The 12,612-nt window shown below is 43.0% G+C and overlaps 1 protein-coding gene and 1 long non-coding RNA gene across 7 annotated transcripts in view; one reads left to right on the plus strand and one right to left on the minus strand.

Moving 5' to 3' along the window:
• LOC311297170 (period circadian protein homolog 2-like) overlaps nucleotides 1–5,567 on the plus strand; it is a 43,174-nt gene extending 37,607 nt beyond the window's left edge. For all 4 annotated transcript variants that reach the window (XR_014628766.1, XR_014628767.1, XM_084419351.1 and 1 more), the window contains exon 23: nucleotides 4,309–5,567. Coding sequence is in view for 2 of the 4 variants with exons in the window: in XM_084419351.1 (XP_084275477.1) it covers nucleotides 4,309–4,455 (147 nt within the window). In the remaining 2 variants the exon portion in view is untranslated. The remainder of the gene's footprint in view (nucleotides 1–4,308) is intronic.
• On the minus strand, nucleotides 583–2,639 carry LOC311297171. Of its 3 annotated transcripts, none has more exons than XR_014628768.1 (5): nucleotides 2,505–2,639; nucleotides 1,714–1,847; nucleotides 1,469–1,531; nucleotides 1,208–1,302; nucleotides 583–839 (listed from the first exon to the last, which is right to left on the minus strand). It is a non-coding gene; the product is annotated as an uncharacterized lncRNA (long non-coding RNA). The 3 variants fall into 3 exon arrangements; XR_014628769.1 differs by lacking the exon at nucleotides 2,505–2,639 and adding an exon at nucleotides 2,216–2,374; XR_014628770.1 differs by lacking the exon at nucleotides 2,505–2,639 and adding an exon at nucleotides 2,236–2,382 and having other exon boundaries at nucleotides 588–839.
• Nucleotides 5,568–12,612: the final 7,045 nt, after the last annotated feature.

Here is a 12,612-nt window from a genome sequence, read left to right on the forward strand (position 1 = left end):
AACGTTGAAATAGCAACGTCATTCCAACGTCAATCTAATCAACGTTGAAATAGCAACGTCATTCCAACGTCAATCTAATCAACGTTGAAATAGCAACGTCATTCCAACGTCAATCTAATCAACGTTGAAATAGCAACGTCATTCCAACGTCAATCTAATCAACGTTGAAATAGCAACGTCATTCCAACGTCAATCTAATCAACGTTGAAATAGCAACGTCATTCCAACGTCAATCTAATCAACGTTGAAATAGCAACGTCATTCCAACGTCAATCTAATCAACGTTGAAATAGAAACGTCATTCCAACGTCAATCTAATCAACGTTGAAATAGCAACGTCATTCCAACGTCAATCTAATCAACGTTGAAATAGCAATGTCATTCCAACGTCACGTTTCTCAACATAGGTGAATTTGCCAACGTTGAATCAATATTGATTTTAGTTTAGATTTTGCAAATCTAATCAACGTTGAAATAGCAATGTCATTACAACGTCAATCTAATCAACGTTGAACAGTCAGCTAGGAAGAAGCCAATTGGTCAAAGCAAGACCAGGAAGAAGATTAATAAAGACATTTCACTGACGTAAGAAACATGCTTTATTGCATGGCTGCAAGTTTGCCAACATTTCACACAACATCATTTTACACGTGTCGAACTTTAACCTTTAGAAAAACGGCCCAAACATTGGGCAACATTGAACACGGCTGGTTAAATCTTCCCTTCTTGTTACTTCTTTCTGCCACCGCCACCTATCCTCTCTGGTGCATATTTCAAGTATTTGGCCATGTATTCGTCTACTTTTGTTGTAGTTGTATCAAATGAGCTCAAGACAGCGTCTGATGAGGGGGGGGGAAACAGATCAGTATTAGCAAACGTTAACCTCTCAAATTAAAATATTTTGCAAATATCAACTTTTGTGGAATTGCCAATGTTTCAAGTATATAAATTAGTATTGATCAATGTGCAAGGTCATTGATAATCATGTGCTTGGGCAAGCAACAAAAGGCAGTTGGTAGTAACCAGTGCTGCCGGTAGAGAAGTTAGTCTAGAGCCCAGAATGGAGTACTGTATATAATATTTGACCATGCTCTGTAGAGTCCTCCAACTAAAATGATTTCTTCATTTCTTATGAATTATTATTCTGCTTACTATATTCAATTATTTAAAACACTGTTACAAAACTACTATGTTAAAGCAAACTCACCACAGATTATCTTGTAGAGACGGGTCTTCATGAAGGCAACCTTCCCACTTCTTCCTCTGAGGCTCATTATGGCCATCATTTTATTTGTCATAGTTCTGCCATGGTTAAACAGATTTATATTAGAATATTATATTGCAATCAAGTTAATTATGAAAATGTAGCAGAGAGTGAGTAAGTGGGTGTGTGGGGGGAGTGCATGACAGTATATGACAGGGAACATCACTGTAAACTAATGCAAAAAAGGAACATAAAGTTACTTACGCAGCCATTGACTTCTTCACATGGTCTGCAGCATCAACGCCTCCCAACATCTTCAGTTGTTTACTCGGAAAAGAACAAGAAACAAGAAATTAAAATTATAACCAGAAAATGTGGTCAGAGTCAGACCTCCACAAAGCAGGCACATGATGAGGACGAGGAGTTTGTAGTGGTCACCAAAGTGAACAAGCCAATTGTCATAATGAAACTTTGCCAGCACTTTACAAGATTAATTATTTAAAACTTACCAGTTCTACTCCCTCATTCTTGTCCTCCAAGTGATTCTCTAAAGCTTCAAGCTCTTCTTCAGTGTTTGCCGGCTTCACTTCATAACTTGTTCCAGCAGAGCTCTTGTCCCGCTGTCTTCCCGTATAGTATTTTCCTATAAAATATCCCGAAAAATGAAAATTTCAACATTCATCTTTCTGTTGCTATCCCTCTGCTGACAGCAAAAATTCGTACTACAAAACTGCAGCATTAACTATGCGAGTTGTGAAGCTAGGTCTAACGTGACTTTGCTTACAGATTGGCATGAAATCGTGCTCTCACAACAACCACGCTGTTATCTTAAAAAGGCCAATATCACGCTAAGGTTGACTTCAAGTAAGCAAAACGATGCTTTGAAAACATCTGTTTCGCTGAAAGGGCAAGGGGGTAGAAACAGGACAACAGTGCAGAGACTGACAGGTCCGATGGAAGGGCTAACATTAATGTTATGAGAGTAAGGTATTAAAATACGGGATATTTTACAGGAAAATTTGTCCACATACTGGTCCCTGGTTTCCCCATTTAACGTATCCCGGTAAATTCCACATCCTTTTCGGGATTCTAGCATCTTTTTTCTTTCTTTTCTTCTCCCTACTCTGTTTCTCCTCGTTCGACTTGCTGTATGTTTACATTCGCGAGGCCATCAACATGGCCGCCACGCCAAGTATGACGTCACGACGCCCATATTAATATATGTGACAGAGTCAGGCACACACAACATTTATTTAGGAATTTTCTAGTTATAAAATGTGACTTCAAAAACTTTGCTTACCGTTTGAGATGTTACCACCAAATTCATTCCGAACCCGTCCAGGTCAGAATCTGCCTGACGATGACAACACAGACCCACTTCGCGCATGCGCAATCGGGTGTTGTCTGGAACCGTCAGAGCCAATAGAATCACAGTTGTGTGATGGACAACCGCCGTCCTCCAATCAAGCTCTTGTGTTGAACGATATTCCAAAATGATCAATCAGACTGGAGTTGCTCTCAAAGTACGCCAGGAGATGTAGAAAGCGTCTCAATTCTCTTTTGGCTGATGTGTATTTATTTTTATTTTTTATTCCTTATGAAAACATGAATTGTATCTAAATGATGTATTACAAGATCAATTTCTTTTTTCGGCAAATTGTAACAAATGTGTTATGCAAAAAAAAAAAAAAAAAAAAAGAAAAGATGTAACGTTAGAAAGCGCTTTTATCACGACTCAACAAACGTTTAATTCAGAGTTGATCTTTCAACGTTGTATCATTATTCATGTATCAACACTTTTTCAACAGTTTATTGATCAGCATTGTTTGGATGTTGGAACAACGTTATTTTTCTATTGATATATTTCAACAAAATGTTTAAAAGTCATGGTTGTAAAAAAACAATGTTGATTTGACGTACAACTAAAACAAATATTTTTATTTCTATGTTGAATCCGTGAGTTAACAACACCACTACAACCATTTAGTGTTCAACGTTGTTTTGACGTTGAATTAATGTTACTTAACAAACGTTTAATTCAGAGTTGATCTTTCAACGTTGTATCATTATTCATGTATCAACACTTTTTCAACAGTTAATTGATCAGCATTGTTTGGATGTTGGAACGTTATTTTTCTACTGATAGCCTATATTTCAACAAAATGTTTAAAAGTCATGGTTGTAAAAAAATAATGTTGATTTGACGTACAACTAAAAAATTTATTTTTATTTCTATGTTGAATCCGTAGTGAGTTAACAACACCACTTCAACCATTTAGTGTTCAACGTTGTTTTGACGTTGAATTAATGTTACTTAACAAATGTTTAATTCAGAGTTGATCTTTCAACGTTGTATCATTATTCATGTATCAACACTTTTTCAACAGTTAATTGATCAGCATTGTTTGGATGTTGGAACAACGTTATTTTTCTATTGATATATTTCAACAAAATGTTTAAAAGTCATGGTTGTAAAAAAATAATGTTGATTTGACGTACAACTAAAAAAATTATTTTTATTTCTATGTTGAATCCGTAGTGAGTTAACAACACCACTTCAACCATTTAGTGTTCAACGTTGTTTTGACGTTGAATTAATGTTACTTAACAAACGTTTAATTCAGAGTTGATCTTTCAACGTTGTATCATTATTCATGCATCAACACTTTTTCAACAGTTAATTGATCAGCATTGTTTGGATGTTGGAACAACGTTATTTTTCTACTGATATATTTCAACAAAATGTTTAAAAGTCATGGTTGTAAAAATAATGTTGATTTGACGTACAACTCAAATTTTATTTATATTTCTATGTTGAATCCACAGTGAGTTAACAACACCATTTCAACCATTTGGTGTTCAACATTGTTTTGACGTTGAATTAATGTTTTTCCATAAACTGACATTATTTCAACCACATTTAAACGTTTAAGGTCAGTCGAATGCCAGCTGGGGTGTCTTGATTATAAATATTGTTTAGAAATCTTAATTAGTCAGAATTGACAAACTAAATTTCACCCAATATGTGCATATAGAGCTCCACACTGAGTCTGTCAGTTGGGAGGAGTGGTAAAAGCACAATTAAACAACATGTGTTTGTGTAGGATTGTATGTTCTGCGAGAATGAGGTCTCCTCTCAGCCAGAAGAAGACCTGCCTGATATGGAGTTGGGGATTTTGGGAGGAGAGGTGGTAAAAGATGGAGGCGGATCTCATTCACAGGAAGAGAAGGAGCAACCTAGTGGATCATGATCTGGGTCTTGACATTGTACTAATCTCAGCCAGCAGAGGACAACATGACCTTCCAGGTTCACACCTGGACACACTGAGTAAAACAGTCTGGGTTTGACGTTTAATGAATGTGTTTATGTATGTGTCCGTGTAAATACAAAAGAATGCCAGATAGCTGACTGATTGACCCAAAGATGCTGTTCAAATGTGCTGTCACATGGACCTGACTCTGAGCACGCTCTGTGGTTCTGTCGCTTTATAGCTTTCTCCAGTTCTCTGTACTGTTTATGTAGCTACAGCAATGTTTTCCTTCATGGAATGGTGCTCTGTGCACATATCAGAACATACACTCATATTTGTATGAATGAGGTGTAGATGCTCTAGCATCTATTCTACAGTGTTTATAAATGAAAAAGAGAAACAGACCTATTATGAACACAAGCCAATACTAATGCACCAATGCAATCAAAACCAGGAACTGAAACATTTGGGGATCATTCCAGCCAAATAAGCTGCTGCCAACATCACATGACCAGTCTATTCCGCTTACTTGCCTGTCTTTTTGTCAGAACATGCACAGGAGGTATTTGTTGTGGGTGTTCAGGGATGTGCAATCATGGGAACTAATATTTTTGTAGACATGTTTTGTAGGTCTTAAAGAAATTGACCAAGAAATCGAAATATCTACCTTTCATCGCTTCTTTTGTCGTTTGGCTATACAGATGTTCTGTTCACATTGCAGTTGTCCAACATTGACAGAAATCCTGTGAACTGCCTGAGCGTTCCTGTACCTGAAAGACTCTGCTTCTGTTGTCTGAAGTTTGGTGTACTGTGGAGTGCACTTCATGGCCAGTAGTGCTGAGGTATGAATACTGCCACTGACTCTCTACATCTCAGTTTCTGATGTGTGAAGTATTGAAGCTGAAAAAGAGCCATAGGGTTGTGGCGACTGCTTAAACGGTTCCTGTCAGTAAACATTAGTTTATTCAAATTTGTTTGATCGTTTTTATGATCATGTCATTTGGTTTGTAGCATGTTTTTCTCTGTTTTTCTCATTTCCTTCATAAATGTAGTGAAATAAACATGTCTCATTATTCCTACCTTGTAATAAAAAGATACTTCTTGTTCTCTGTCAGCAGTTTTAATTGTCTGAATGAGGATAACCACATGAAAGCCTGTGAACATGCATTTACTCATCTCACTCGAAACGAATAAAAACAGTGAAATGTATCAACTCAGAAGATTATGCAAACCTGCAATAATTAAATGTTAAATAATAGAAATATACTTTTAATCTCACTTTATTAACCAATGTCTTTGCTGCTGACCTTCGATGATCCAATTCGACCATACTAAGCAAAAATGACTTAACATTTAAAAACAGACATTTTCAAATTCCAAAGCTTTTATACTATGTATACAATGTGTAGTCAGATAAAAATAAGCCTATAATATGAACGCAAAATCGAGGTTTTGTATTAACAAATATGTCTCTATTTGTACAAAATGCTGCACATTCATGTGATTTTGGATTTTGCACACACAAGTTGTGGGATCCATATGCAGGCTTTATTAATAAACAAGGTCAGACAGGCAGAAGTCAGATACCAGCAAGACAGCAGAACAGGATAAACACACAATCGGAGTCCAGGAACAGGCAATAGGTCGAGGCAGGCGGCAATGCGATCAGAAAAACAGAGTCCAGGCAGAGAGTATAACAGGCAGGCAGCAGACAGCGAGAGTAAGGTCCAGATCAAGTCATAACAGGTAGGCAAACACAGGATACAAACGCTCAGAATTGTTCACAGGGAAAGCAATACTTCGCACTGAACACAGCGAGAGCTGTGCTTAAAAAGCCACATTGATGAGTTACAGCTGGAACTGATGATTGGCATCAATTACGGGGCTGCTGGGATTTGTAGTGAATACTGGGGAGAGAGTTAAAACTCAGGCGAAGGAGCCCTCTGGCCGCCCGAGGAGGGGATCACGGAGTTTCTCCCTGTGACAGAGCCCCCCCCCCCCCCCCCCCCCCCCCCCCCCCCTGCGAGCGACTCCTGGCGCGAGGAGGCTGACGGCGTCGGGGTCTCCCCCCGTGATCGGGGAGCGGGTCTGTTCGGATGGGTTTGATGAAACTGGTCGATGAGGTTGGGGTCCAGAATGGCTTCTGCATTGACCCAGGAATGTTCCTCTGGGCCGTAACCCTCCCAGTCGACCAGATACTGGAGAGTCCTTCCCCGACGCCTGGAGTCCAGTAGTTCCCGAACCTGGTACGCCTCCTCGCCATCCACCATGGGGGGCAGGGGACTCTGGTCACTGGACACCTCCTCCTCCTCCTCCTCCTCCTCCTCCTCCTCCTCGTTCGGTCCATTCGCGGCCTTAAGCAGGGACACATGAAAGGTAGGAGCAATGCGAAAGTGGTTAGGTAGGGCAAGGCGGAATGAAACTGGTGTAATTTGTCTGGTAATTTGAAATAGTCCCACGTACCTGGGGTTGAGTTTCTTGCAGGGAAGCTGAAGGCGTAAATCTCTAGTGGATAGCCATACCCACTGGCCGGGGTGGTATTCGGGGCCTGGACGACGACGTCGATCTGTCTGTTCTCTTTGTCGGCGAATGGCGTGTTGGAGGTGCGTGTGGGCTTGATTCCAGGTCTCTTCGCTGCGATGTAGCCAGTCGTTTACGGCTGGTACGACCGTGGGTTTTCCGGACCAAGGGAAGAGAGGCGGTTGGAATCCCAGGATGCACTGGAAAGGAGTCATTCCCGTAGAGCGTTTCTGAATAGAATTCTGGGCATATTCGGCCCACATCAGGTAGCGGCTCCACTCGTTTTGGTGCTGCTGACAATATGACCGAAGGAACTGAATGATGAATGCTTCAACCTCTCGACTTGACCATTGGACTGAGGATGATATCCCGATGTGAGGCTGATATTTACGTTGAGTGTCTTGAAGAAGGCTGACCAAACTTGTGAGGTGAATTGGGGTCCTCGATCGGAGACAATGTCCTACGGTAGCCCATAGAATCGGAAGACCAGGTTGCATAATTGTTCTGCAGTCTGGAAGGCGGTAGGGAGTTTGGGTAGGGGAATAAGGCGGCAGGCCTTGGAGAATCTATCGATGACGGTTAGGATGGTGGTGAAGCCATTAGAACTGGGTAGATCGGTAATAAAGTCTACTGCTATGTGTTACCAAGGCCGTTGAGGAATAGGAAGGAGTTGGAGTAGGCCGGCTGGAAGTTGGCGGGATGATTTCTGGGTGTTACAGGTGGTACATTTGCGGACAAAGGTGGTGGCATCCCGAGGCAGGGAGGACCACCAAAACCGGTTCTGCAGAAGCTGAATGGTGGCGGTAATGCCGGGATGGCCGGAACTGGGCAAGGAGTGGACTAATTCTAGAACACGATTTTGGAAAAGCTTCAGGGACATAGACCTTGTTGGGTGGACAGACCGAGGGTACTTTGGCCTGGGAATTGGCTTGTTCAATCTCCGTCATTATGTCCCATTGAATAGGAGCAACTACAAGGCCGGGAGCTAAAATGGTCTCAGGAAGTTGGGGAGTAAGATCAGGGTCACTTTGTCTTGACAAGGCGTCGGCTTTGGTATTCTTAGATCCAGGGCGATAGGTGACCACGAAGTTAAAGCGTATAAAGAATAGGGACCAGCGTGCTTGCCGGGGATTGAGTCTCTTGGCTGTTCGTAGGTACTCTAGATTCTTGTGATCAGTCAGTACTGTGAACTGGTGTGTTGCCCCCTCCAACCAATGTCGCCACTCTTCAAATGCTGCTTTCATGGCTAGTAGTTCCCTGTTGCCGACATTGTAGTTCCTTTTTGCAGAATTCAACTTTCTGGAAAAGAAGGCACGGGGATATAACTTGAGGGGCGTGCCATGTCGTTGAGATAGGATGGCCCCCAGACCAGTGCTTGACGCGTCGACTTCAACGACGAATGGTAATTCAGGATTGGGATGATGTAGAATGGGTGCTGAGGTGAAACGTTGCTTAAGTTGTTTGAAGGCTAGGTCTGCGGACTCTGACCACTGGAGACGGTGGGTACCTTTCTTTACCAAAGACGTGAGGGGGTTGGCCACTGAGCTGAAATTCCTGATGAAGCGACGGTAGAAGTTGGCGAACCCCAAAAAGCGCTGCAGTTCCTTCAGAGTAGAGGGCTGGGGCCATTCAAGAACTGCCTTGACCTTGTTCTCATCCATGGTGACTCCCTCCGGACTGATGATGTAGCCCAGGAATGTTGTAGAAGTTCGATGGAACTCGCATTTCTCCATTTTGGCATACAGTTGATGTTGAATGAGTCTTTCGAGAACAGCTCGAACATGGCGAATGTGGTCTGGAAGGGTATTAGAATAAATCAAGATGTCATCGACATATACTATGACGGTCTTGTGCTGCATATCCCTGAACACATCATTGATTAAGGACTGGAAAACCGATGGACTGTTCGCCAGGCCGAAGGGCATGACCAGATACTCATAGTGCCCGGTACTGGTGGAAAAGGCTGTCTTCCACTCATCTCTCTCTCTGATACGGATTAGGTTGTAGGCACAACGTAAATCCAGCTTGGTGTAGTATTTAGCGCTGCGGAGTAATTCCAAGGCGGCGGGTACCAGAGGGAGCGGATAACGGAACTTGACCGTAATGTCATTAAGGGCACGGTAGTCAATACATGGCCGTAAACCCCCATCTTTTTTCTGGACGAAGAAGAAACCTGCAGACGCAGGGGACGTAGAGGGTCGGATGAAGCCCTTGGCAAGCTCTTCCTCAATATACTGCTTCATGGCTTCAGACTCAGGCTGGGAGAGGGGGAATATATGGCCCTTAGGTGGTGCTGTACCGGGAAGAAGGTCAATGGCGCAATCACTTGAACGATGAGGAGGAAGTTTGGAGGCTTTAGCTTTACTGAAGGCCTCCCTCAAGTCGTGATAGTCGGAAGGAAGGTTGTTCAGGGGAGTTGTCCCATCCAGGATAGTGGTGGTCCGAATAGGCAGAGGCGTGACGTGGACGAGACATTCTGACTGACAGGATTCGCTCCACTGAGTGATTTGGTTCTCCCTCCAGGAAATGTGAGGATCGTGTCTGCGGAGCCAGGGTAAACCAAGAATGATAGGCGGATGAGGAGTGAGAAGAACGTAGAATTGAATCTTTTCGGTGTGTAGAATTCCTGTACGCATGTACAGCTCTTGTGTGAGATGGGTTATCTGTCCGGAGCCCAGAGGGCGCCCATCTATGGCTTCCACTGTCAAAGGAGAAGAGCAGGTGATCAGGGCTACTTGGTTCTGTTGGGCAAACTCTTTAGACATAAAATTTCCAGCTGCTCCCGAATCTAATAGGAATACAGTAGCAATTTGTTGGCTATTGACAGTGAGAGTAATGGGTACTGTGACACACAGATTAGGATTTAGTGCATCAATGTTCAGACTCACCAGTCTCGGATTCTCAGGGCGTGGTAGTGAAGGACAGGACAAACGGAGATGCCCAGCTTGACCACAGTACAGACAAAGATGGTGAGCGACGCGACGCTCTCTTTCATCCGCGGACAGGTGATAAGAGTTAACCTGCATGGGTTCAGACTCGGCGGCGACGGCTGGAACGAAGGCTCGGGGACCACGGACAGTGCGGGTGCTTGCTCGTCGGGATCGGATGAGATTATCGATTTGGATGGTCAGATTAACAAATTGATTGAAATCCCTGCCCTCATCCCGACATGCCAATTCGTGTCCAAAAGGAACGCACATGAAACGTGTCCAAAAGGAACAGGAAAGTCAGGTGGCATTAAAAGAGTTGATGGATCTACAGCAAGAGTGTGAGACACAAGCTCAACAGTATGAAGCCCAGGCCGATGACATCAGCAAGATCCTTCATCAGATCAAAACAGGTACTAGTAAAATATCCCAAACATGCGTTAACATAATCACGTGGAAGAATAAAAAATGATAACATTCTCACGTTATCGTCTTAGAAGACTTGCGTTTTTATACACAAAAGCTTATGTTGATGTCATTCTAGGGACAGACAGTGTGTTCAATAAGATTGACTGCGACCGAACACAGGTGTTAGACATGCTGGGCTCTTCCTCTAGGATCAGAGACAGTAACATCATGACGTACCTCAGCCTGCTGGAGCAGAGAACCAGTGAACTGCTTATCATTCAAGCCTTCATTAATTATAAGGTACAGAAAAGACCAGAATGTACCAACAGGTTATTTCATAGGCAGTGTCCGAAATCACCCCCATAGCCTTAAATAGGGCACTATTTGAGGTGCTCACATTCAATCCCACAATGCACCGTGATAATGAGTGTATGACAGATGTATGCTCATGGCTAGAGAATAGAATACCCATGATGCACTGTGAATTCCCGTGTCTGACCAGAAGATGGCGCATCAACTAAATCATCCATCTATCTATTTTCCAAACTGCTGGTCCAATGTAAATACAGAGTTATATCATACAGGTTGAAAAACCTTTTTAAATGATTGTTAAATTGTTTAATTAAGGTTTATACATGACAGAGTTCAAGATAAATCTCTTATTATTAGAGCAGCCAGTTTGCTTAGTTTCAAATGACTATTAAACATAAAGCACAAACGATGCAAAACGGCAGCCCTTCCGGCGCACTCAATGTCCGAATTCACTCACTCGTTTTCATTCACTCCTTTAACTCGACTATATTAGTGGAGTGATGTAGGGAATAGTGAATGAGGGTATAGGTGGCGATTTTGAACACAGCCATAGTGTTAAAGCAATTTTGTGCTGCTTCCACAACATTAAACAAGCAATACAAAGCAGTGCGTTAGAGTGGTTTTACTATGGTTAAAAAAAAAATTTTTATACGCATTTCTGGTACAATACAATTAGATTACCACCGAAAATAATTTAGGCTTGTTCCTCAGTTTGTAAAAACAGTGTTGAATACTCTTGTAACACTCCACTAAAATATAATGCAGAGCACCAACAAAATAATAGGAGCAAAAGTCCCATTTCTAGATCAAATAATGAGGAGAAAAAAAATACTACCCAACACTGATAAATAAGCAGCCAACCCAAGTGTATTTTACAAAACAAAAGAAAGTGTACAATAATACAATGTTTGTCACATTCACCGTCTGTCATCGTCTTGTCTTCACTATAGTTCCCAGAATCCTCTTTGTTTCCACACCTGAACTCACTCCCTTCATTACCCACCTGTTCATCATCATCATCATTTGCATCACCTGTCTTGTGTTCATCTGTCTGTGTATTTAAGTTCTCTCTGTTCATCATTCAGTTGTCGGTCAATGTTTGTTTGTGTTAGCACTCTTTTGTCTGTGCACGCACACTGTTTCGTATATTCTTCAGTTTAAATAAATATTGAGTATTTTGGATCTTTTGCCTGGAACTTCATCTTCTTCAACCTTGAGACGTTACAGATTGACCGACCACAAGAAGCATGGAAGTTGCCCACTTCACCCTAACCCCAGCTGATCGTCTGATTCATTGTTTTCAAAATGGCTGCTCAATCGATGAATATGTTGCCGGCTTCCTGGAGCTTTCTGTTGGGGTAAGCTGGACAGATGATGTCCTAAAAACAGTATTTTGGGGCGGACTGGATAACCATCTGTACCAGCAAGCTCCAGCGGCGGCAATCCCAGGCTCATTTGCCCAGTACCTGGATCATGTGCTGTGGTTGAGTGGCTCAAACTTCACCGTAGGTGAGGTTGAGGACATCGCCACTCAACCAACATCTCCAGCCATCTTCACCACACCACCCATCATCCTCCGGAATTCAGTCACCAGCACTAGCGAGCCTGCACTTCACGCCAGTCCAGCCGAGCCCGCACTTCACGCCAGATCTGCCGAAGCCAAAGCAGTATGCGTCGTGCCCGCCGCCCCTGAGACATTAAGCGTCATGCCCGCCAGCACAAAGTCTTCACCGCTGGTCCCGTCCAGCACAGAGCCCTCTTCACCGCTGGTCCCGTCCAGCACAGAGCCCTCTTCGCCGCTGGTCCCGTCCAGCTCAGAGCCCTCTTCGCTGCCCAGCACCGAGCCCTCTTCGCTGTCTCTATCAGCCCAATCAGAGACTGTTTTTAGCCATCCTTCGTCTCCTGTACCCAGGACTTTCCCCAAGTATTTTTTGGGGGGGGCCAAATGCCTCCGTCCTGGCCACTCGAGGGACCACGGCCACCCGAAGGG

The sequence above is a fragment of the Rutilus rutilus genome (genome assembly GCF_951802725.1).
Source record: "Rutilus rutilus genome assembly, chromosome: 9".
Taxonomy (NCBI): Eukaryota; Metazoa; Chordata; class Actinopteri; order Cypriniformes; family Leuciscidae; genus Rutilus; species Rutilus rutilus.